The sequence below is a fragment of the Danaus plexippus genome, chromosome 14, assembly GCF_018135715.1.
Source record: "Danaus plexippus chromosome 14, MEX_DaPlex, whole genome shotgun sequence".
NCBI lineage: Eukaryota > Metazoa > Arthropoda > Insecta > Lepidoptera > Nymphalidae > Danaus > Danaus plexippus.
In genome coordinates, this window is record NC_083546.1 from 7,894,397 (window position 1) to 7,917,040 (window position 22,644).

At 32.6% G+C, this 22,644-nt stretch overlaps 2 protein-coding genes across 2 annotated transcripts; both read left to right on the forward strand.

The window, feature by feature from the left end:
- The first annotated feature begins 26 nt into the window (after positions 1-26).
- On the forward strand, positions 27-9,962 carry LOC116769529 (uncharacterized). The gene is made up of 10 exons (XM_061522655.1): positions 27-124; positions 4,640-4,859; positions 5,051-5,175; positions 5,276-5,428; positions 5,588-5,733; positions 7,330-7,399; positions 7,795-8,017; positions 8,477-8,607; positions 8,719-8,880; positions 9,796-9,962. Exons 1-10 carry the CDS (start codon positions 70-72, stop codon positions 9,945-9,947), a joined length of 1,437 nt encoding a protein of 478 aa, XP_061378639.1. The 5' UTR covers positions 27-69; the 3' UTR covers positions 9,948-9,962.
- Positions 9,963-16,771: 6,809 nt separating this feature from the next.
- Positions 16,772-22,414, forward strand: LOC116769758 (protein takeout-like). The gene is made up of 5 exons (XM_061522469.1): positions 16,772-16,919; positions 18,839-19,061; positions 21,118-21,248; positions 21,479-21,640; positions 22,179-22,414. Exons 1-5 carry the CDS (start codon positions 16,865-16,867, stop codon positions 22,334-22,336), a joined length of 729 nt encoding a protein of 242 aa, XP_061378453.1. The 5' UTR covers positions 16,772-16,864; the 3' UTR covers positions 22,337-22,414.
- The last annotated feature ends 230 nt before the right edge of the window (positions 22,415-22,644 follow it).

Here is a 22,644-nt window from a genome sequence, read left to right on the forward strand (position 1 = left end):
CAAAACATATTAGGTTATCGGTATATAACGGACTTCGTTACATAACAAACATTTGTCTCCTTACTCAAGATGTTGGTGTTAGCGGCTCTCATTGTGCTTGCGGGGACCGTGACCTGTCATTCGGGTAAATACAATATATTAAAATTTTCTAAATTGTCGTTACATAAGCATGCTTCACGTTTTACGCGGACATTAATAACAACCTTCTTTATTATTCTTTTATTCATTTTAAAACCGACCGAAACACATTGACAGATAGACTAAAAAATTAAATAATTATTATATTTTCTTTGTAATTAGTTTTATTTTGTATATATATAAGAGATATTCTTATATACTACGTCTAAAGTTATAAAAATAATATATTAACTATATTTTTGTTTAATTCCCAGCTATAAAATCCAGCAATAAAAGAAGTTTTTTTGTATGTGTATTTGTAGAAAATAGTGTTTTGGCAGTAGATAATGCAATTGAAATCACTTTCTGGATCTTAATTTTTTTTATAAATTATAATATTATAAATGAACTAATATTTTTCGGATATACTACGCGTGCTTTATTGTATTTAAAACTACATAATCCCGACGTCTCGGTTACTTTTCAGCAACCGTGATCACGGGCAGACGAGGTGTGTTCACATATCGTCTGCCCGTGATCATGGTTGTGTTGTTATTATGTAGTTTTAAAATAATAAAATCCACGTAGTATATCCGAAAATATATTAGTTTCATTTAAATGAATAAAACCCGTGAAAATCTTAGATCTCATTTTATAATATTATAGTTAATATTCAAGTGACAAGCTTAGCGCCTGTTGGAAAATAATATTTTAATATTGCTATTGCAATATTGCTATCTGCATCACAGTTTCATGTACATCTACAATTGTACATGATGAGCGATTGTCAGAATGACAAACAGGTTTGTGTAAGAACAGACAAGTTATTTAAAATAAAATTTAAACGATCATTACCTTATTAGAATTCAATTTTTTTTTTGATAGTTAATTGACAAAGACATTAAAATATTGATTACTAATATAATCGATAGATCAATTATATAGTCTGTTTACTAGTGGTGTCGTAACAAAAGTCAAAATAGAATTATTAACAATGATTTTAATAATTAAACAAATCATAAATATTTCTTTCTTGTTACATACCAGGTTTTCTTAATGACATCTAAGACTTTCGCGAGTTTTATTCATTTAAATGAAACTAATATTTTTCGGATATACTACGCGTGCTTTATTGTATTTAAAACTACATACTCCCGAGTTTCGGTTACTTTTCAGTAAACGTGATCACGGGCAGACATCTCGTCTGCCAAACGTCGGGAGTATGTAGTTTTAATAAAAAATAAAGCACGTATATCCGAAATATACTACGTATATCCGAAAAATATTAAATTCATTTAAATGAACATGTTTTTTTGCTTTCTTTATGAATGTTATTTCAGTAAATTGTATGTTTGATACTCCTTGTTGTTAATGTTCTCGCTTTATTTGTTTTTTTTTTTCCTTTGTAAGGTTTACAATATATCATGTCAAAATAACTGTGGTAACTGTTCTGGCAAATTGTTTTACTCTACCGAAATATTTATTGTCGTATAAACTGTATGTTTTCCCATAAATTAATAAATTACTTATTTTTGCCTTTGTCTTTGCCTGAATGTTGCACTCTATTACGGGTTATCACGACTATGATGCTTTAAAAAAATTTCCAAGATCCCTTCATCTTCTTCGACGTCTTTCTTCAACGTCTTCTAACTTATTATTATTAATAAAGAACTTTGGTGGTCGGTGGAAATATATAACTCGGGTCTCTTCGAGTGAAATTCCCGTCAAAATCGGTTCAGCTTTTTCAGAGACACGCAAAGAAAACAGACAGATATACCAAAAATTTTAAAATTATATTTTTGATGTTACTTGTAGTCGCATATGATTTTTTTTATGTTTAGCGAAGAGCTGTTAATTTAAATTAGAAACAGACATTTTAATTTTGTTAATAAGTGCCTACAAACAATAACTCCAAGCCTGGCGGCGTCCTTTGTAAGGACTCCTTATTAATAACAATTCCTACAAGGTTGAATTGTTTAATCATTTTGTTTTATTTGAATTGAAATACAAAACGTCTATAAGTTTGTGTTTGATACCATTAGTTGTAACGTTTTACGATAATTAAGAATATTTTCCCTCTAATCTTATTTTTAATTAACGTTTCGATGGTAATTATTATTATATGTTGATTATTCACACGGAATGTCAATGTGGAAAATTTTTAACTGTTTAATGAAAACTATCGTTTTTATGTGTTAGCATTTAATTATACGTCTACTCCCAGTTTTGGCTCTATACTTTTGACTGCATCACTATAAATATTGGCATGTTAATATGTATATTTATATATATACATCTGCGAATGAGGACGCGGAATATCAGATGTTCACATCCGCTGTGGCATGGAAATGCGGATACGGTTTTTATTTCGTGAAACAGATATTTTAGTGAAATTCAAATAATTATTAATAATAAAATAATTCTAAGAAGTGTGTTTTATTAAACACTAATTTGGAAAATGATCGAAAGTGATCCAAAAACCGGTTTGTTTTCAAAATAGTCGAAACGTTAGATAAAACGTACCTACAATATAATTATGTGCTAGTATCAGAAAAAAAAATTTATTTAACTATTATAATTAATGAAATATAATGATTTTCGTCCATTGGATTGAATAGTTAGTTTTGTAGCCACTGTTTTACTTTGAACATACGCCTGGATCGTTTTTAGTCTTCTTAATCAGGTTTTCATCATTGAAACCGATGTAGTCAACAAAATGCAGCGGACAAATACGGTAATTAATTCATAATGAAAAGAAATAACAAAACCACAGCAGATTAAACGCGCAGGATCTTGTCGCCAATGCCTTCTATTGGTCAGTCAGTAAAAATAATGGCACACGCGAACTGGCCCGCTCACTTTCATTAAGTAATGTCACTTGTTATCGCATCCATGAGATCAAAGATTTTCGCGAGTTTTATTCATTTAATCAAACTAATATTTTTCGGATAAACTACTCGGATTTTTATTATTTTTAATAATTAAGAAATCGATGGCGGTAGGTGATAAATAACGAGGACCAACTGACAGACATTCACAAAATATTAGTTTCATTTAAAAAAAAATTGTTACCGCATCCCCACAAACTCGGTGTTGATTGATGCAGATAGGAATTCGGAAACAGAAAGCTGAATTAATGAGAATAATCTGCAATTAAGAATTTGTATGTGAATATTATCGACATCCCTAGACTGTAAATGCAACTGTCGCATACCATATCGAGAACTTATAGATTTTGCTCTAAATGTACCGATTTAAAATAGACGAAATAAAATAAGCCAAAAATTGTCCCCTACTTTATTTGAGGCTGATATTTTTTACTGTATTTCAATATCATATTTAAACTATGCAATAATGTCGCTTCAGTGTCAATTGTCGCGTCAAGTTATAAATTGGTTGGTGTTCTGATATCATCAAAATATTTGGAAAAACAAAAACATTATGCAAGATTTCCGAATTTGTGTGTCTTTAAAGTTTTTGACAGATTTTTTATAACACGAGCTGGACCTTATCGTAAAAAAAGCTTTATTCATTACATTATGTTATGTATTACTCAAAGGAGCCCATGAAATATGCCTGTCTAGATTTCTACGTAATCTGAATGTGGAAGCCTCGAATGTGGAATTTTATTAGCCGAATGTTTCAAAACTATTCGCTTATGTGTAAAGTCTGTTAAAATTTTTATAATTGTTGGCCCTGAAGAAAAATATAAGCGCAGGTCAAGAAAGTTGTGACATGCTTTGTACAAATTATATTGGTAACATTTGTACCAAAGGTTTGTTAATTTTTCATTCTACTCGAGAATTTCTTCCTACCACAATAATAAATATAAGGTTTATTTGGTATATACTATATACAATTATATATATAAAGTAAATTTATTTAGATTATTTATCACAATAAATTTAATATCAATCTCAAAGATGTTTTTGGTTTTGACGAATTTTGTAATGTCCAGAAAATGTTCTTCGTTGTGTGGTATTATTTGGCAAAGATCATTATAAAAGATACCTTCCAAACTTCACCGAATAAAAAGCGTCAGATAAGTTACACATTAGTGGATGATCGATTTTGATTTAGCATTACATTTTGATCGTGACTTCCTCGTTGCGGACTTGGGCTTTAGGATCGTACAGAATTATATGAAGTTTCATAAAACCAAGGGTATTTTAACCCACAGGCAGAAACATTTATAGTCTGTCTAGTGACTTTATACAAAATACAACAGTTGTATCATGATCTAGTTTTAACTATGTGGAATTTCGGAGTAAATTATAGCCAGTGTGTTGTTCTGATGTCTAAGGTACATTGCTATAAGTTATATCAAAACTCATTCAGCAGTTTTTGCGTAAATAAGCTACAAACATCCATTTAGTCATATGTACAGCCGTACTCCGTAAATCTATACTTAACTACGTATATCCGTATATCTAAAACGCCAGTTACAGCCACCTATAATTATTTTTAGAACAATATAAATACTGTATCCCTCGTCTGATAATTCAGTAATTACAATTTACAGCTCATTTCATCAAGCCATGTCACAGAAACGACAGGGCGTGTTTGAAGCTATCAGCTCAAGCTGCGGTTCCGATCCTAGCTAAAGGCATCCCAAGCTTGGGCATGAAGCCTTTGGATCCCATGGATATGGAGGAGGTCAAGGCTAATAGGGCCGGCCTTATGATGCACTTCACCAATACTAAAGTTTTGGGCTTAAAACATTGCAAAGTTCTTGATTTGGTGTAAGTAAAATTTGATACAATTGGAGAGTCCAAGATAATAAAAACAGTGTTAAAACGAGATTGCGTACAATTAATTCATTTCATTGCTTAGCGTTTGTATTATGTTGTTTAATACCTGAATTATTTATTTCTTGTCAATAATCATATGGCCGAGCTATAGCAATAAACAGTTGTATATACTTTGTTTGTAGACGTGCGAGTGATAGCACAACCATAACCCTCAAGTGCTCGGTGGCTTTGAAGGGTTCGTACTCACTGGGCGGGAAGTTGCTCATCGTTGACATATCGGGAGTTGGGCCGTACACGATATTCATACGTGAGTCTAATATAGATCTATTTCTTTAGTTTTCTTACCTATTTTCAGCTACGAGGTAAGGTTGTAGATGATTATTTGTAATTGTAGCCTGTTTCCGCAGATGATATAGTAGTTAAGGTGAAGCTTAACGTGGGCGAGCGCGAGGAGCAAGGAAAACGATATTGGACTATTGACAGTTGGAAACACTCAGCTGACGTGACGGGACAAGTGCGATTCAACTTTCACAACCTCTTCAATGGAAACGTAGCATTAGGTAAGATAATGCAAAATATGTATATATATACATATATGTGATTGGTACCAAAAAGAATAATCATGGATAATTTCTGTGGAATTTTTCTAACAGAAAGTACTATCTACTGTTTAGTTTATTTAAAAATCAGTTATTATGACAGCAATCTTTGGGTTTCAGCCAAACAAATCCTGGACTACGCGAATCAAAACTGGCACACAATATTTGAGGAAGTTTCCCCGCCCATCGTGACGGCGATCGTCTCTCAGATAGTAAACGAAACAACGAAGCTGTTCAATCAAATTCCTATCGATGACCTCGCCTTAGATTAATAAGTTGAATACTAAAAAAATGTTTCCTGAATACATTACATTTCATATATTTTATTAATTCCAAATTTTTTTTTTGAATATCGAAATATTTAAAAAAAACGCCGTTCTTCATAACTATCCTATAGATTGCGATGATATTCTAAAGTGTTAAATGTTACCATATTTTGATCTAATCTTATTTAATAAAGAGTTTTGAAAAATAAAGATATATGTTGAGCATTTATTTATTATGAGCACTAACTGTTCAGTGTTGCCCGTTTTGTTACACACATGATATCTTTATTTAACATATATTCATTAATATTCTCATCAGAAGTTCTCCGCTAGTTATATATATTTTTTATAGTTCATTTAATATCAATCAATAAAATAAGAAAAAAAATACCGTTGGCTTCATTTAATGTGGAATAATAATAGTAACCTGTTTCACGTTTAATAAAAAAAAATAATAAGTCTTAAGGCTATATAATATTTTTTAAATAAAATCGAAGTCCAATAAAAAAAAAAAAACAGGATTCTTGTTTTGTACTGTATTCTTTGAGCCTCATTTTATATCACATTCAATAAAATGTTAATTTAGATATAAAAATATATAGTATATTTTACATTAATTATAAATTCTATATCTACATATTTATTCCGCTAATTTATTATACATCTACTTATATAGGTGTCAAGCGTTTTTATAAACCTTAAAATATGGGACATCACAAAAAATCTACTAGTTTCTTTAATTGAAAATAAAATTTTTTAAACTATACTGATCGAACAAGTAAAATCCCTGAAAACATTCTTCCCCTTTTTTTCTGGAGCCAAATAAAATATTATATATACACCAATATTTTTCAGTCTTTTATTTATCTAGCGGTTGTATTAACTGTAACAGTCGTGGTGGCCTGGAGGTTAAAGGCCCGTCTCTAATATGTGAGAGCGCGGGTCCGATACCTGGCAAGTACCAATGTGATCTTTTCCGAACCATATGTACTTTCTAAGAGTATTTAGACACCACTGTTGGTGAATGAAAACATCGTGAGGAAACCTGGTCTTGTAATTACAAATTATAAGATTGAATTCGCCAACCCGTCATGAGTGAGCGTGGTGATTAATGCTCTAACCTTCTCCGTGTGAGAAGAGGCCTTTGCTCAGCAGTGGGCTCCGATAGGCTGATGATGAGTTATGTAACTGTTTACGTCCTCCGGGTGGACTTGGCGCCTCAATTTTGAATTAAATTTAAGCCTTTAAAGAGGAAGGTACCCTTAACGCATTTTGCTTAAATTGAATTTTGCGTTCAGTTTCAATGACAATAAGCGATTAAGTGGTGTCGCAATTATAGATCCAAATAACTAGATAATTTAATTACACATCTATATTATACTTACGAAACAAAAGGGCTTGCTGGGAGTGATCAAATAAAATCTTGTTTAATTTTTTTTGTATGTCTCAGCTCGAGTGACCTTCCTCTTTAAATGCTTTTTACGCGGAAATTGTGATACGACCATAAATGCATTCGAACAAGAATTCGGTTCCCAAAGTAGGCTCTAGTTCTGAGGTAGTCACAACTCACAAGCCTATCTGTTTTTTAATTTTAAGTTTTTGTATATTAATATGTTATCCGTGATTGCCTTGTTGTGTTTCGTCGTTACTTCAGACGGAGTCTCAGGTGGGTTTATATTTTATTTTTGTTATTTCATAATTTTGTTGTTGTTGTTGTTTGTTCCTGCAATATTATTTAAATACTGTATTATTTAAATACTGGTTATGAGACATAATAAAGACGTATGTGCCTTTTTATTTCATTTGAATTTAGGAAATATTTTTCTAATGTTCCTGAGATGAATTTTATACTTTTACTTAAATGTGAAAAAAGAAGTAAAATTCATATAAAAATCTATATATTTTCTTTTAATAAATGAGCCAACACATAGATTTTGTCATTTTAAAAAGGTTTAATTTAAAAGTTTTAAGAGCAATCAGTTGAAATTGTGTTCAATCCATGATGATATGTTACACATACAATCCTATAATTTAGTATAATAATAAAAATGTTATTTTCAGTTGCATCCTTCTTCCCACTATGTAAGCTTGGTGACGATGCTTGCATGCTGTCCTCCGCCAAGTCGTCTCTGCCAATATTAGTGAAAGGCATACCAGAACTGGGAGTTGGGAGTATAGACCCCATGTACATACCGCTGATAGTGAGCGACGAGAGTGGACTGAAGCTGAAATTCAAGAACTCGACCATGACCGGCTTGTCGGGATGTCATGTTGATGATTTCAAGTGAGAGCTTTGAATGTCATATAATAATAGCTGCTATCTGTTTGATTTGCTGAGAGTCGAATTATTAATAGAAAATTTTGAATCAAAAGCATGTTTCCAAAAACAGCTCAACATCCTTCGTTTAAGATCACAGCACATTTGAAATATTTTTGCAAGTTTCTTACGCTAATGAAAAATTTTTTTGATTATATTTCCATTGTTTCCTTCTAATATTTTTTTGTTATTAAGTTGAATCATTATGTATGGACATTAAATTTATCTTGTTCAATGATGAAAATCTCTTTTGACACTGAACAATACGTAAAAGTAATTCTAGGACATCTAATATGATCAAGAGGTGCTAAAATTCAGAAAATCCCTGACGCATCATTAATTGAATTTGCCTCTTCAATCTCATGTTTAAATGTTTATGTTTTATATCATAAAGATATTGTGTCTCAGTCTCGTTTTAATTTCTAGACATGATCATATCAAAAAGAAGCAGTACACAAAAATAACTTGTGACGTCACTTTGAGTGGGAACTACGAGGTTCAAGGAAAAGTGCTGATACTACCAGTGGAAGGAAATGGGAAATATAATATAGACATACGTAAGGAAAATTTCCTATTATATTAGGCAGTATTATGAAAAAAGTTTGTTTTAGCTATTGAGTACTACATTCTTGTATTATTTTTTTAACTATGCCATACTTTTTTTAAAGGTGGCATCTCTGTGAAATGTAATTTCAATTTGACTGAATTCGAAGAGTCCGGAGTCTCGCACTGGAAAATAAGCGACGATTGGTCTGAAACTTACAAATTCAAAGTGCGGGACGGAGCCACCTTCCACTTCGAAAACCTATTTAACGGCAACAAAATACTTGGTACATTATTTTACTAAACATTTATAATTCTTGAAACTAAAAAGATATTTTTCTCTCGTTTGTCACAGGGAACATAAAATTTTAGCTACTAGTTTAATAAACAAAATAGTGTTTTTTAACCATTAATATCTTGTGACACCGTCTGGCTTTAAATATTTTTTTTTTTTAATTATCTAAATATGTTACTTACATTTTAATTCTCAATAAGAGTAACATTGACGCGATGGCAGTAATAAATAAATGAGATATAAGTAGTACAGATAATAAATAAGATTTTTTATTATCTCATAAAGTTTGTGACGAGGTACATCTGTTCCTAGATTCAAAATATGTGTAGTAGAAGGAACATTGATCATTATTAAAAATAATTGTTGTAAAACGAATGAACCAGCGAAGATTTGAAGCAGATGATCAAACAGAATTATTAAAAAAAGTGTACGTTAATAATTTGGAGGAGGAAGAAAATGAGAAACCAATTGAATTTGGAGGGCGACTGGGTAAATTGTTTGCTAGTACCCAATATACATTCTGATACAAAACTTGAATAATTGATGTTAATTAAAATAAATATTTGTGAGCTAAGGTTTTGCGCTAGAGCAATTCGAGAAGAATATGAAAACCAAATTTTTTTACAGATTTATTGTATGGGGATATTCTTGGTCGCCGAATATGACACTGCGGATCAGTTTATCGGATATAAAATTAAGGATTAAAGCCCTTGGCTGTGGCAAAACATTTCGCGATTCCATTGCAAATGAAGCTATAGTTTAAAGAAATAAAATCCAGGAAATGCTAATAAATAACATTTGCGGATTAGATTAGATCTTGTGACCATAACCACGCTCCAGCTAGCAGTTTCTTGTTTATTTATTTTGATTTCTTGTTAATTTATTAAAATTTACCTTTATCTTTTAGCTGATCCAGTCTTAGAATTGATAAACTCAAATTGGAAGGACATTATGGAAGAAATCGCGCCTCCAATAATTAAAGCTGTCATTGTACGAGAAGTGGAAGCAGTGAACATGCTGTATAGTGCTGTACCCGCTGATGACTTTTTCGTGAAATAATGAAAGATCGATATAAATAGAAACAATAAATATATTAACTATTAGATTTAATGTAAATTTGATTGAGTATTTTGATCGATACACACGACAAACACTATTTACGCTTTATATATTTACAAACTAGAATCATTTTATACACATTAAGGCCGTGATCTTTAATAAATACAGTATCATATTCTAACTTTATTCAGCTTCCCAAAACAAATTACAAAAATATATTCCAAAAAGGCTTTATTGTCTGAATGTCGTAAGAGTTATTAATTATTATACAACGTTATTCATTGTACACAAACCCACACAGCCAAAGATAAGACACACATGTAACAATCCACATGAGACATAACAATATTTTTGTGCGTTATTGAGTGCGCTTGTGGCTGTCTCTTGTTTATTTTATAATTATCTTCAACGCAGAAGTCGGAATAAAGTTTCAATTAATTACTTGATGAATATAATGTATTTTGAAAATAAACAATGTTTTTCATATAGGGGTGGAATTTGTGCTACAATCCGTTTTATTTGCTGTAAAGTTACAAAGAGCTTGGTTAGGATTTTCATAAGAAAACCTTTTCGATGGGACCCCAATACCAATATGATGGTCAAAAATGTTAATTATTTGCTAACCTAAGCTTATACCAACCGTAGCTTTTAAGAGCCAAGAAGATTCTTGGCCGTGCAGGGAGAGGGGGGGGGGTTAGTTACCGTCACGATGACACATCTCAAGGACGTCAAGAATTACAAAGGATAGAGTTTGATTTACAGCCTTTCAATAGTCTATCCCAAAGTTCGACGTGTTAAAGGAGGGACGCACTAGGGAGGACACGCAAGAGAAAGGACGACGACTGACGACGCTGCCGAGCATACTCTATTGGACTACTAAGCCTGATAAAAGGCAGACCTAGGATGCTGACAATTCCCATTGCAAAGCATGTTCGAGGCAATGTACCGCTAAGTGACTGAATAGGTTGCTACCGCCACTTTCTGTAAGAATATCATTTATAGAAGATGACAGGGAAGCGGTTGAAGGAGGAATATTCTCAAGAGCTCTGTTTCACCGGTTAAGGCTGAGAAGGAGGAGGCTACATACATATATCCGTTACCTACGGAACCTTTAAGTCTTTGTGGGAGGGTAGGGTGAACCCACCCATGTAACAAACCGCTGAGGTGGGGATGCCTTAAGGAAGGCAAGGTACTTCTACAGGCGATGAAATGAATAATGCAATTAAGAGTTATGTTTATATGCGAAAGAGCGTGGTGGGTTTTCATGAAGACGGTAAGGGTTCTAGTACGTATCCAGGCCAATCGTTTTGACGAATCTCACGTAACCACCTCAATTTTCCTTTAGGCGTAAAAAGCACAAGCGAGCTTAATTGATAAAGCTACTTACATTTCCGACAAATTCAGTTGCAAAAATGGCTGGTGTTGATTACTTGTTCATTCTATAAAGTCAAATTGTTACCTCAACATGGTTAGAAACTTGTTTATGGGAATGTATACATTGGATGCAAATTTGTATATTATCCTCTGTATGTATATTATAATATAGGAAACAATTGTGTTCATAGTTTTCATCTTTTTTTTTGAGTTTTAACCCTTATACATTTCAGTTTGGGGAAAGTCAGACTTCAAAAATATTAAATCCTTACTCTCTCCTCCTTGTATGGGGTATTCCAATAGGGACGCTTGAACTTTGACAGGTGATTGCGGCCATGTTGTTTGAGTGACAGCTGTCAAATGCAGTGTGTTATATTCATTCCGTCCTCCCAAACCACCATGGCAGGTTACAGTGTCGAGCAGCACGTGCAAATCATAAAATTGTTTTATGAAAATGGGTCTTCAGTTCGAGCAACGTTCCGCGCACTTCGCCCGTTTTACGGTCGCGATGATCGTCCTGCCGAGTCGACTATCCGTCGATTGGTGGACAAATTCGAGTCAACCGGGTCAGTTAACAATCAGCCGGTTCCCGTGCGTCAACGTAACGCGAGATCTGCCGAGAATATCGCCGCTGTGCGCGACAGTGTCCTCGAAAACCCGCGGCAGTCAATTCCGCGTCGCGCACAGGAACTCGGCCTTTCGCAGACGACAACTTGGCGAATTTTGCGTTGTGACTTGAGCCTGCACCCGTACAAGATCCAGCTGACCCAAGAGCTCAAGGTTAATGACCATAGACAGCGCCGTGTGTTCGCTGACTGGGCATTAGAGCAGTTGGAAGTTGACGCCGATTTTGGCAAAAAAATCATCTTCAGCGACGAGGCGCATTTTTGGATGAATGGCTATGTCAACAAGCAAAATTGCCGTATTTGGGACGAGACCAATCCACACGAGGTTCACCAAGTGGCAATGCACCCGCAGAAAGTGACTGTTTGGTGCGGATTTTGGGCCGGAGGCGTGATTGGTCCGTATTTTTTCGAAAACGATAATGGTGTGGCCGTCACCGTCAATGGTGAGCGATACCGGTCGATGATAACCAACTTCTTTTGGCCTGAAATCGAGAATATGGATCTGGACAACATGTGGTTTCAACAGGACGGCGCTACGTGCCACACAGCACACGCTACGATGGAAGTTCTGCACGAGCAATTTCTGGACATGGTCATCTCGCGCGGAGGCGACGTGAACTGGCCACCGAGATCGTGCGATTTGACCCCGCTGGACTTTTTCTTGTGGGGTTTTCTTAAGTCGCAGGTCTATGCCAACAAGCCGCAAACCACCGATGCCCTCAAAGTCAACATACGCCACGCCATCGATCAAATACAGCCCGATTTGTGCGCCAGAGTCATCGAAAATTGGACCTTTCGTGTGCGCGCCACCAACCGAAGCCGTGGCGGTCATTTGAATGATGTCATATTCCATACATAATGGGGTCGATAGACCTTCCAAATAAAAAAAAATTTCGCAAATATCTTTCCTACATGTATTTTTTTTTGCATTTCAAAGATCAAGCGCCCTTAATGGAAAACCCTATACATTATCTTGTTTTTTTTTTTTAATAAACGAATCCTAAGATCAAAGATAGGGTTCGCTGTCGAAATAGACTCTTCAACTGTATGGCGGAAATCATTACATCGCACACCTTGTAAACAAAAGGGAGCAAAGATGATTTTAGATATGGAAGGTAACGTGGGTACAGCCTCTCTAAGGTCTTTTGCATTTTACAGAATTCCAATTGCGGGTTCAAATATTCTGCAAACAGACAGCTATATCTTGTTCATATTTTGTGTGCATGCACCTTTTAAAAACGAAGCAAACTCATAAATATACGTATGTCTACGATTTCGCTTTCAAAGTAGAATTTACTTATTCGTAAGATCGGAGACACATCAGACTGAATATATAAAATTATAAAATATATAAAATTTTAGCTTAGGTAACAAACGTCAAAGAATGCTTCTGATTGTTGCATAACTTTATTTTCATGTTGGAAGTACTATCATAAGTCCTGAAACTTTTCATACATTATATGTCCGCAATCAGCAGATCGTTGATATAGTACTAATCTTTGATGATCTTATAATCATGTGCTAGTCTTCAACAAACTAGACCAGACTTTGTTCGTACAAACATCACAATGATAGTAATAAAGCTGTCACCTGTGAACCGTCTTGTAGTCATGTCTTAAATATTCCAACTATCTCGATTTGTGTGCCTAAATACAATTTTAATAATGAAGTTCCGCATCGTGGGTCGAACCAGCCGTTTCCTGAGTGGAATTAGTGTTCATTTGTTTATTACATAATATATCAATACAACGTATTACGCAACTTTAATTAAGCTATTTTTTACATTTAATATAATTACCAAAAAGGTTTTACTTTTATATTAATATATATTATTAGTGAACTCATTATTGTCGAGTTGTTCAATAAAACTTTTATGTGACTTCAATGAAATGAGTACAACTTTATCGCTTCCAAACTGAAATCAAATAATTTTCTTCTTCACTGATACCCAAGTTTTGGTCTTAGGACATAAAATAGTTAACATGTAGTAATTCAAAGTGTTTGTACTTCAGAAGCGTCAAAAAGTCTATTCTGAACAAAAAATCTTAAAAATAATAAAGCTAATCTTAACTTCTGGAACAACACGTAAAAAAAATATTTTATTTTTGAGTAAAATTTACTACTATACCAATACTTGATACACTTATCTATTAAGCTATATCAGTAGCTTGTGGACATTTGGAATAGCAGATATATGACAAGCACATGCTGACCTTTCAAGTAACTGTTCACACCTCTCTGGAAGAATCCCATCCTACAGTCCCTTGGGTAAATGACAGCGGGCAGTTTATTTCATAGCGCCTGCATTGGAGGAAGAGCAATATCCTGAAAGTTTATTGTTCACCACCATTCGGAAACCAAGGAGTGAGGATTGACGCCCTGCAGTCAGGTGATGCGGTTCAACAGACTCTTGAATCTATAGCGAAAAATAAAACGAATATGATGAATATATCTCGGAGAATAACTTTATACGTCGTAATATAACTAATAATTTTAAAATAAACAAAATTAAAATATCTATTAAAATTGGTGCATAAGAATAATGACATGAAACCCAATTATTAGTCGAAAGGAATATTCCTCTCCCTGCTTGAATAATTTCAACAGAAATAAAAGTTACACCTAGTTCTCTTACAGCTCTTGAATTTGCATAGTTGTGATCGTTACAGCAGATACGAAAATTATCAAAAACGATTAGAGATTGCTTTTTGTTTTCCAAATCGTAGGTCCTAAATATCACCAAGGCATATATATTTTAAATTAGTATTAGCCATCAATATGTATTGTTTTTAAATTAATAATTAATTTGTATTTATTTTAAAGATACAACGCTTGCAACCTTGTTTTTTATACTTAAAGCAAAAACTATACTTTTGGCATTCGTTAAGGTCATTCCTCACAAAACTCATGCATATTAAGTGAGTGAACATTTATTAATATCCGTTTCTAAATATAGAATTTAAATATAGGAAAAAAAAATTTACCATCAAATGTCTAAACAAGTCTGTGTAGCAAGATTTAAACAGGCGAATTGAGAATCGCTAGTAGACAATGAAGGAATATAATTATAAGTAACTTATCAATTAAAGTTCATTAATCGCTCATAACAACAAACATATAAATAATTGAATATAATATTATGTACCTAAATATGTTTAAGACATAAATATATATAAAATAATTCACGAATTAAAAGCAAGTCAAGTAAATAATACAAAAAGTGCATATATGCAAGCATACACGTGTCGAACGACTTGTATTATGTAAAATGCATCGGAAAATAGTTTGTAGGAATACATTGTTGCTCGTACTTTACATTTTAATATCAAAACAGTGAACGATTATAACATTACTCATTAGCAAATTAAATATTCTTAACTTCGCGATCAATAAGACAACAGCATTCCACTGTCTCGGAAGTTTCAAGAGATAATTAAGATACAATCTATTAAATGTAATTATTTAAGAGTTTAGCAGTACCTTTAACAATTTTGTATATATTAATAAAGGTGTTAAGATTATTATTTATATATATTTTTGTTGTTCTTGGTGTTGGTAAAAGTATATATAAATCAATAAATAAATACTCATTAATTCTGTGACGCGTAGTTTTAACGATGTTATTTAGAAAAAGGTTTACTGATATTGCCCCGCAGCCATTCTGATTGCTTCAGCAAGCACTAGAGAAGTATCGAACCCTGGTCAGGTCCAAAATATAAAAGATATAATAAAGTAAATAATAAATATATATTTATATCAACAAATGAGACTGTTGTAGTAATTTCTTTTACAAGTGAAGGTCCTCCTAATAATAGTTATTTAATAAAATAACGACATAATACAATATAATTAATGTTAATAGACTTTATTATGATAAGTCTTGTAATAGTTCGACACAGCCGCTGGGTTAATGGCTGTGAGTAATTATTTTAATGAAAATGAAAAACTCAAGTGGCTTCCATGAATAAAATAACTTATTATGTTGGCCTTACATGCTTGGGTTTTTTTTTAAATTATCGCTAAACTATTTCGTATGTATAACTTTCAATATATTGACGGGCCAATTTCTATTCATATTAAAGTTATATTTTTGCTTATATAGATATGTTTCAGATATACTAACCGAAGAACGATCCAAATTTACCATAGTTTACATATTTATAAAACATGCTATTGAATTTACTGTTTGTAAATTTAAATAAACAGCTTTTAACTAAAGCCTAAAGCAAGTATGTACAATACCTTTGGCTTGTTGTCTATTTGTTTTAGCTTATCTTAAGAACAGCTGGATCGATTTTGAAAAGACTTTCACTTGTAGGTAATGCCATATAGAAAACTTAGACCAATTTGTAACTAAATTCAAAAAGAAGGAAATTCTTATTTGGGCTATAATTTGTTACTTTATTAATTCTTCAAATAGAGGCTTATTGTGAAAAATAAAATTAATAGAAAGGGTAATGTCCAGAGGTTGTCTCATTATTACCAAGAGAGGATCTGAAGAAGGTCTTCAAGAAATTTAATGAAGCCTTATAATATCATAACACGTATCTTAAAAAGGCTTTAATAGGCAAAGCCAAAGGCTAAAGCGTGTCTTCTATAAATGTCCACATAGATTACTGAAATACAATTCGAGAGTTATAAGAAGACGACAAGTCCTTAAGCTAATGTTTAAAGCGTAGGGGATTGACAAGTGAACACCAATTAAAGAACATAAATCAAGAATTCGTTTTGGGTCTTTTTCTTAACACAGAAGAACATAATTTGAAAAATTTTCTTAATTTATTCCTAGCTCACATTTTTTACCATATTTGTGAGATAATAAATGCAATCGATCGAGGATTTATTTGCAGTAGTGTGCTAGCTCTGAGACAGTCGCGAGTCCAGCTCGGTACAGACTCCGACTTTAATATTACTAGAATGTTAACAGTAACTGCATTGTTGTGTTTCATCTTAGCTTCCAACGGGGCATCCGGTTCGTTGTTTTTAATTTTTATCTTTGTTATTCATAATTAATTTAACTATCATGAGATGAATCTTATATATTCCGATTTGCTACGTTTTTTTAGTTATTTTAACTAGATAGTCCCCATGTTTCGGTTGCTGTAAAGTAATCACGGGATCACGGGCAGACGAGATGAGCTCAGAACATTGGGAGTATGTAATTAAAAGAATTAAAACGTGTAGTAAATCCGAAACTATAAATTTTATTTAAATGAATATTCGCGAAAGTCTTAGATCTTAAATCTCATTATCATCCTCATACTGTAAATAAAAAAATCCAATGAAAAATAAAAAATAAATATTGATATTCCACTATATTATAAAATATTTCTCCATCTATTTCTTATATAAAAATGTATATAAATGTCTATATTGTACTATTTAATAATAAATGCCAAGAGTAAATGTCAAAAGTAAATGGTATTTTCAACTTTGTTCTCATAATAAAATATTAATTAAAAAAAAACACGCTTTTATTGCATAGTATCAAACTTAAAAGTTTCAAATAAATTTCCATGTAGGCAAAAAATAATAATGAACGAAAAATAATAATATTGTTGTGAAAAACAAGCGGAAGCGATGCGAAAAATATTAATGTATTCTGACAAATATAATAAGGATAATGGGATAATTCAATCGAATTATGGCATCGTCACCAGTCACTGTTATGCGAGCTTAGTTTGAAGAAATAATAGTTTATAAACTAAAAAACACGCTTTTTATAGAAAACCGAACTAAAAAATAGAAAATAAATTTTAATAAATTTATATTTAGAAAAAAAGTGTTAAATTTTATTTAAAAAAAAAGCGTGGGGTGCATGGTGTCAATAGTTATAAATATATTATTGACAGATATGAGTAGAGTGATTATATTTCGATAATATCTTAAAAAGCACCCCACGCTTTTTTTTTAAATAAAATTTAACACTTTTTTCTAAATATAAATTTATTAAAATTTATTTTCTATTTTTTAGTTCGGTTTTCTATAAAAAGCGTGTTTTTTAGTTTTTTTAAACTATTATTTATTTTTTACTTTTTAGTTTGGTTTATTTATAAAATCTTATTTTTTAAAATTTGAATTAAGTTTCTTACCTTATCGACTATAGATGAAAATTATATAAGTTAATAAAAATCATATTTTGCAAATTGAAAAATGGAATAATTTTATCAAATTAGTGTATTGTCATCGGTCCTCGATAAATCTACAAAGTTTGAACGAAATCTGGCCGTTAGAAGTGGGTCAAAATCGCGCCCAAAGAAGTCGGTTACAAACATACAAACAAACATACAGGTGAAGCTAATAAAAAGCTAATAATAAAAAAAATCTGATCACTCGAAGTAGTGTGAAACATACAAACAAACATACAAGCGAAGCTAATAAAAGCGTGTTAAAAAACATACGATATAGTTGTTTTACCAGATCTTTAAGTTAAAGGAGCTAAATACATTATGTGCAAAAAACAACAATAAAATATAGATAAAGTCATTTTATACAGATAGACGTATAATGCCTTGTAAATAATAATTAACGTTCAAAAAACCTGTTTTATTTATTCCGACTAAGCGACAATCTTCTCTTTTTATTTGATCTGGCTTTCCTTAAAATTATTGTATTCTTAAAATTATATAATTTCTTTAAAGCAGTAAAAGTCAGTCGAATCTAGCCAACTTTTGCTTTGGACAATAAATGACAAAAAAAAACTTTCAAATTCCGCTCCTCCTAGATATCGTCACATTAATAATACAATAAAGACAATTGTAAATGAATGTTATTAGTTAGCAAACCGCAAAAAGTAATATTTGACACATTTTATACAAATGTATCTGATGCATAGGAACTTTCAGACAGACTGAATGGGCTTTATTGTAATCAAGAATGCATTCTTTTCAGTGCCATCGTTCTTAAAAATATGTAAGCGTGGTGACGATGCTTGCATTCTCTCCTCCGCCAAGTCCTCTCTGCCAATATTAGCGAAGGGTATACCTGAACTGGGAGTTAAGAGCCTAGACCCCATGCACATACCGCTGATAGTGAGCAACGAGAGTGGACTGAAGCTGAAATTCAAGAACTCGACCATGACCGGCTTGTCGGGATGTCATGTTGATGATTTCAAGTGAGACTTTTGAATATCATACAAAGTATACTCAAAACTGATACATGTTATTTCATTCTAATGAATATTATAAGCAAAGAATATTATAATAGTATTACTTTGCGCTATTCAAAATAATAATTAAAGTTTTTACAGTGTAGTGAACATTTTAAGCATCAAAAAATACAATAAAATAAATAAACAGGTACTGACTCAGCGTAGTCTTGAGGAAGTAGAGCCTAGTTGTGGGCAAGTTACTACAGCTCGAACATGGGTTGGCTCGACCGGGGAAGTGCCACCGTCTCACAGATGATCGCCGTAAAGTAGTTTTTAATGGCTGCGTTTCGTTCGATGAGTGAGAGAGTCGGTCGCCCTTTCCTTTTTCGCATCCTTTCCTGCCTTTTTCGACCTTTTCCTCGCCCTCTTCCCCAATCAAAGGTGGCAACACATCCGCAAATCTACGTTGCGGATGTCCATGGGCAACGGCACTACCTCCATCAGGTAGGCGTTCTGCTCGGTTGCCCCCTTTAACATACAAAAAAAGTCCTGACGTGAACAAAACTACTGGCCCGAATGGTATTCTAGTCGTAGTGTTAAGAGCATTGTTACCTGTTTTGTTTCCCGTTCTGACATGATTATAAATACTTATTTCTTTTATACCTGGATCAAATAAGATTGCCTTATTTGTAACCTTTCTTGTTATGGTATAGTCCCCGATCTTATCCCTTGAATTTGTAACATTTTGAGGAATTATGCTCCACAATTAGTTGTTTATTGTTGCTACTGGTACAATGTTGGTCAACACAGTTGTGGAGTAGCTTCAATCTTGTTCTTGGACTAGCTGGGTTCAAATAGAATTTGAAATAGAGATCACAGTAAGTCAGGTGTTTATATATTTCAGTTGTTTGCAGAAAAGCACTGCAAAAAACTTGTTAAATTTCCATCAAAACACAAGCGTGTCTCTCCTTCGCAAAGGAGAGTCCTTTATACTTGGCTCTAATTTATCTGAGTTTGTCTTTGAACTACATCGTCTGCCCTCAGTTATTAAATATTGAGATATACTCGAGTCTTTTTTTTTGGGAGCTTCAATTTAAGACTAAAGCAACTAAGGATTTTTTTCTACAAAAATACAAAACATAGATCTATTTGAAGCAATGGTGTCAGGTTTGAGCAGGCGCTGAGAAATATCAAATAACGGCTTTGGCTTTCGCGAAAAAGGCTTAGCGAAAAAAGCCGAAAAAACCTTATTAGTAACCATGATTTGGTTGAAACCGAAACTATTAGTCATGAAGACAGGAATATAACACTTAGCCTCTCGATATTATATATGACCCACTATTGAAACTGTCCACAAATATTGACCACTTTAACTCCTCTGTCCCCAATTATTTTTGTAATACTAAATGCTCATCGGGCCTCTATCTATTAGTAGAAGATCTTCCTCCAATCTAGACGAAGTGAAATTTTCGTCTTTTCCTGTGAGCCAAGTGAAGATTTTGAACAGTATGTCTGCGTCTGTCTTTTCTTGGATGCCTGTTTGGAAGTCTTCAAAGCAAGAGTGAATAAGTACTTTGCCGTCAATCAAGAATGGAATGAATCTGAATATAAAATACTATAACTGGCCTTTTTTTTGATTAAATTATATTTATGCAGTGAACTCCTACAGACTAGTTTTATTGTTTATTTTTAATTAAGAACGGGTTTAAATGAACTAGCTACAGAAAATACAAAATACTTTAGATTACTATTTATACATATGTGGTTCTGGAATTTTTTGTTTGCTATTTCTATACTCGTTATATATAAAAAAATATGACGAAAAAGGCAGTGCTCTGTTACTTATAATTTTCAATAGTTTTGTTTAGTATAAAATCATTGTATAAAAAATTCCTGTGGAGTCCTCGTCTCACAATTCTTGCAAGTAAACACGGTTCTTCCTCGACTGACTACTACACTAACATTTTACGTTTTTTCCTGGTTTAAAAGATCTTATAGACGCCTGTTCGAACAAAGTATATTTTGATTATGAGTTTTTTTTATTTTGAAAACTTACAATATTATGTTTTATTTTTTGTAGATTTGATCCTTTTACCCAGAAGCAACTCCTGAAAATAACTTGTGACGTCACATTGAGTGGAAACTACGAGGTTCAAGGACAAGTGCTGATACTACCAGTGGAGGGCAAAGGGAAATATAAAATAGATATACGTAAGGAAAATTTCCTATTATATTAGGCAGTATTATGAAAAAAGTTTGTTTTAGCTATTGAGTACTAAATTCTTGTATTATTTTTTTAACTATGCAATACTTTTTTTAAAGGTGGCATCACTGTGAAATGTAATGTAATAATATCTGTATTGAATTATTTTGTCGCGTGTTTATAAGTTATATCACGTGTCATAAACTACTTCTTCTTTGATAGAAGATATATATTTTAGGTGGCATCACAGTCAAAACTCCCTTCAATTTGTCTCATGTTGAAAAATCCGGCACCTCTCACTGGAAAATCAACAATAATTGGTCTGAGACCTTCAAATTCAAAGTGCACAACGGAACTACCTTCCACTTTGAAAACCTTTTTAACGGCAACAAAGTTCTCGGTAAATTATTTTAATACATTTATCACGTATATTTCGTATTATTTTTTATCAAACACGTTTAAGGCACCTTCAATGTAACTGAAACAATTCTAGTATGCAAAATTGTTTTTACCAATCAATTATCTTTAACTACCCACAGGTTTTTTGAGGTGTAGATAATTCAATTTCATGAGTATCATTCAATGTACTAAATTATTAGAAGTAAACCCTATTAATACACTTATAGATGAGGCGAGAAAAAGTTATTTATAACTGGACTACTCGAACTTTTTTTGAAGATTTTCTTTCCAGCGACCGTGGTCCTACCTTCACCTCGTGTTATGCTGATTGCAGTTGCTGTAAAATAAATAAAACTTGGTTATAAATAATGAAAACGCCAGTAATATCCGATAACTATAGTTTTATTTATAATTATTGTGGCGTTGTTATATCTATATAATTTCGAGACTTGGCAAGCTAAATAAAAAACTAGTACCATGCGTCTTCTTAATATTTTTTTTATGAAGATATATGAACATAAATAATTAAACTCTTTCAGCTGAACCGGTCTTGGAAATGATGAACACAAATTGGAAGGTCATTGTGGAAGAAATCTCGCCTCCAATAATCAAAACTATCATTGGATACGAAGTGGAAGCGGTGAACTCGTTGTTTGGCGCCGTGCCTGCTGAAGAGTTTTTCATCCAACAAAAATAATAAAGTATTTTATCTATTAAATGACACTTAAAGAACGGGATACAATGTTTGATTAATATAAAGCAAGTTAGATTGAGACACTTTGTTTTTTTTTACTGGCACACAATAAAGCCATGATCTTTAATAAGTTAATGGATTTATTATGTTTTTATTAATAATAATCAGACTTCTGATAAAATATTATAAAAGGTGTTATGAAGGTCTATCTATTAATATATATTTTAATATTTTAATATTTTAATATATTTTAATAGCATTTAATTTCTGTTATTTTTTAAGGTCGTAAGTCGCAGTACTCTAAGTTGTCC

What these genes read in the sequence shown, in the direction of transcription:
- LOC116769758 (XM_061522469.1), top strand. Translation starts at nt 16,865, where the DNA reads ATGTTAACAGTAACTGCATTGTTGTGTTTCATCTTAGCTTCCAACGGG. An exon ending in AGCTTCCAACGGGGCATCCG is followed by an intron (nt 16,920 to 18,838) that starts GTTCGTTGTTTT and finishes CATTCTTTTCAG; the next exon opens with TGCCATCGTTCTTAAAAATA. An exon ending in GAAATATAAAATAGATATAC is followed by an intron (nt 21,249 to 21,478) that starts GTAAGGAAAATT and finishes TATATATTTTAG; the next exon opens with GTGGCATCACAGTCAAAACT.
- LOC116769529 (XM_061522655.1), top strand. Translation starts at nt 70, where the DNA reads ATGTTGGTGTTAGCGGCTCTCATTGTGCTTGCGGGGACCGTGACCTGT. An exon ending in TACTTCAGACGGAGTCTCAG is followed by an intron (nt 7,400 to 7,794) that starts GTGGGTTTATAT and finishes TGTTATTTTCAG; the next exon opens with TTGCATCCTTCTTCCCACTA. An exon ending in TGTCATGTTGATGATTTCAA is followed by an intron (nt 8,018 to 8,476) that starts GTGAGAGCTTTG and finishes TTTAATTTCTAG; the next exon opens with ACATGATCATATCAAAAAGA.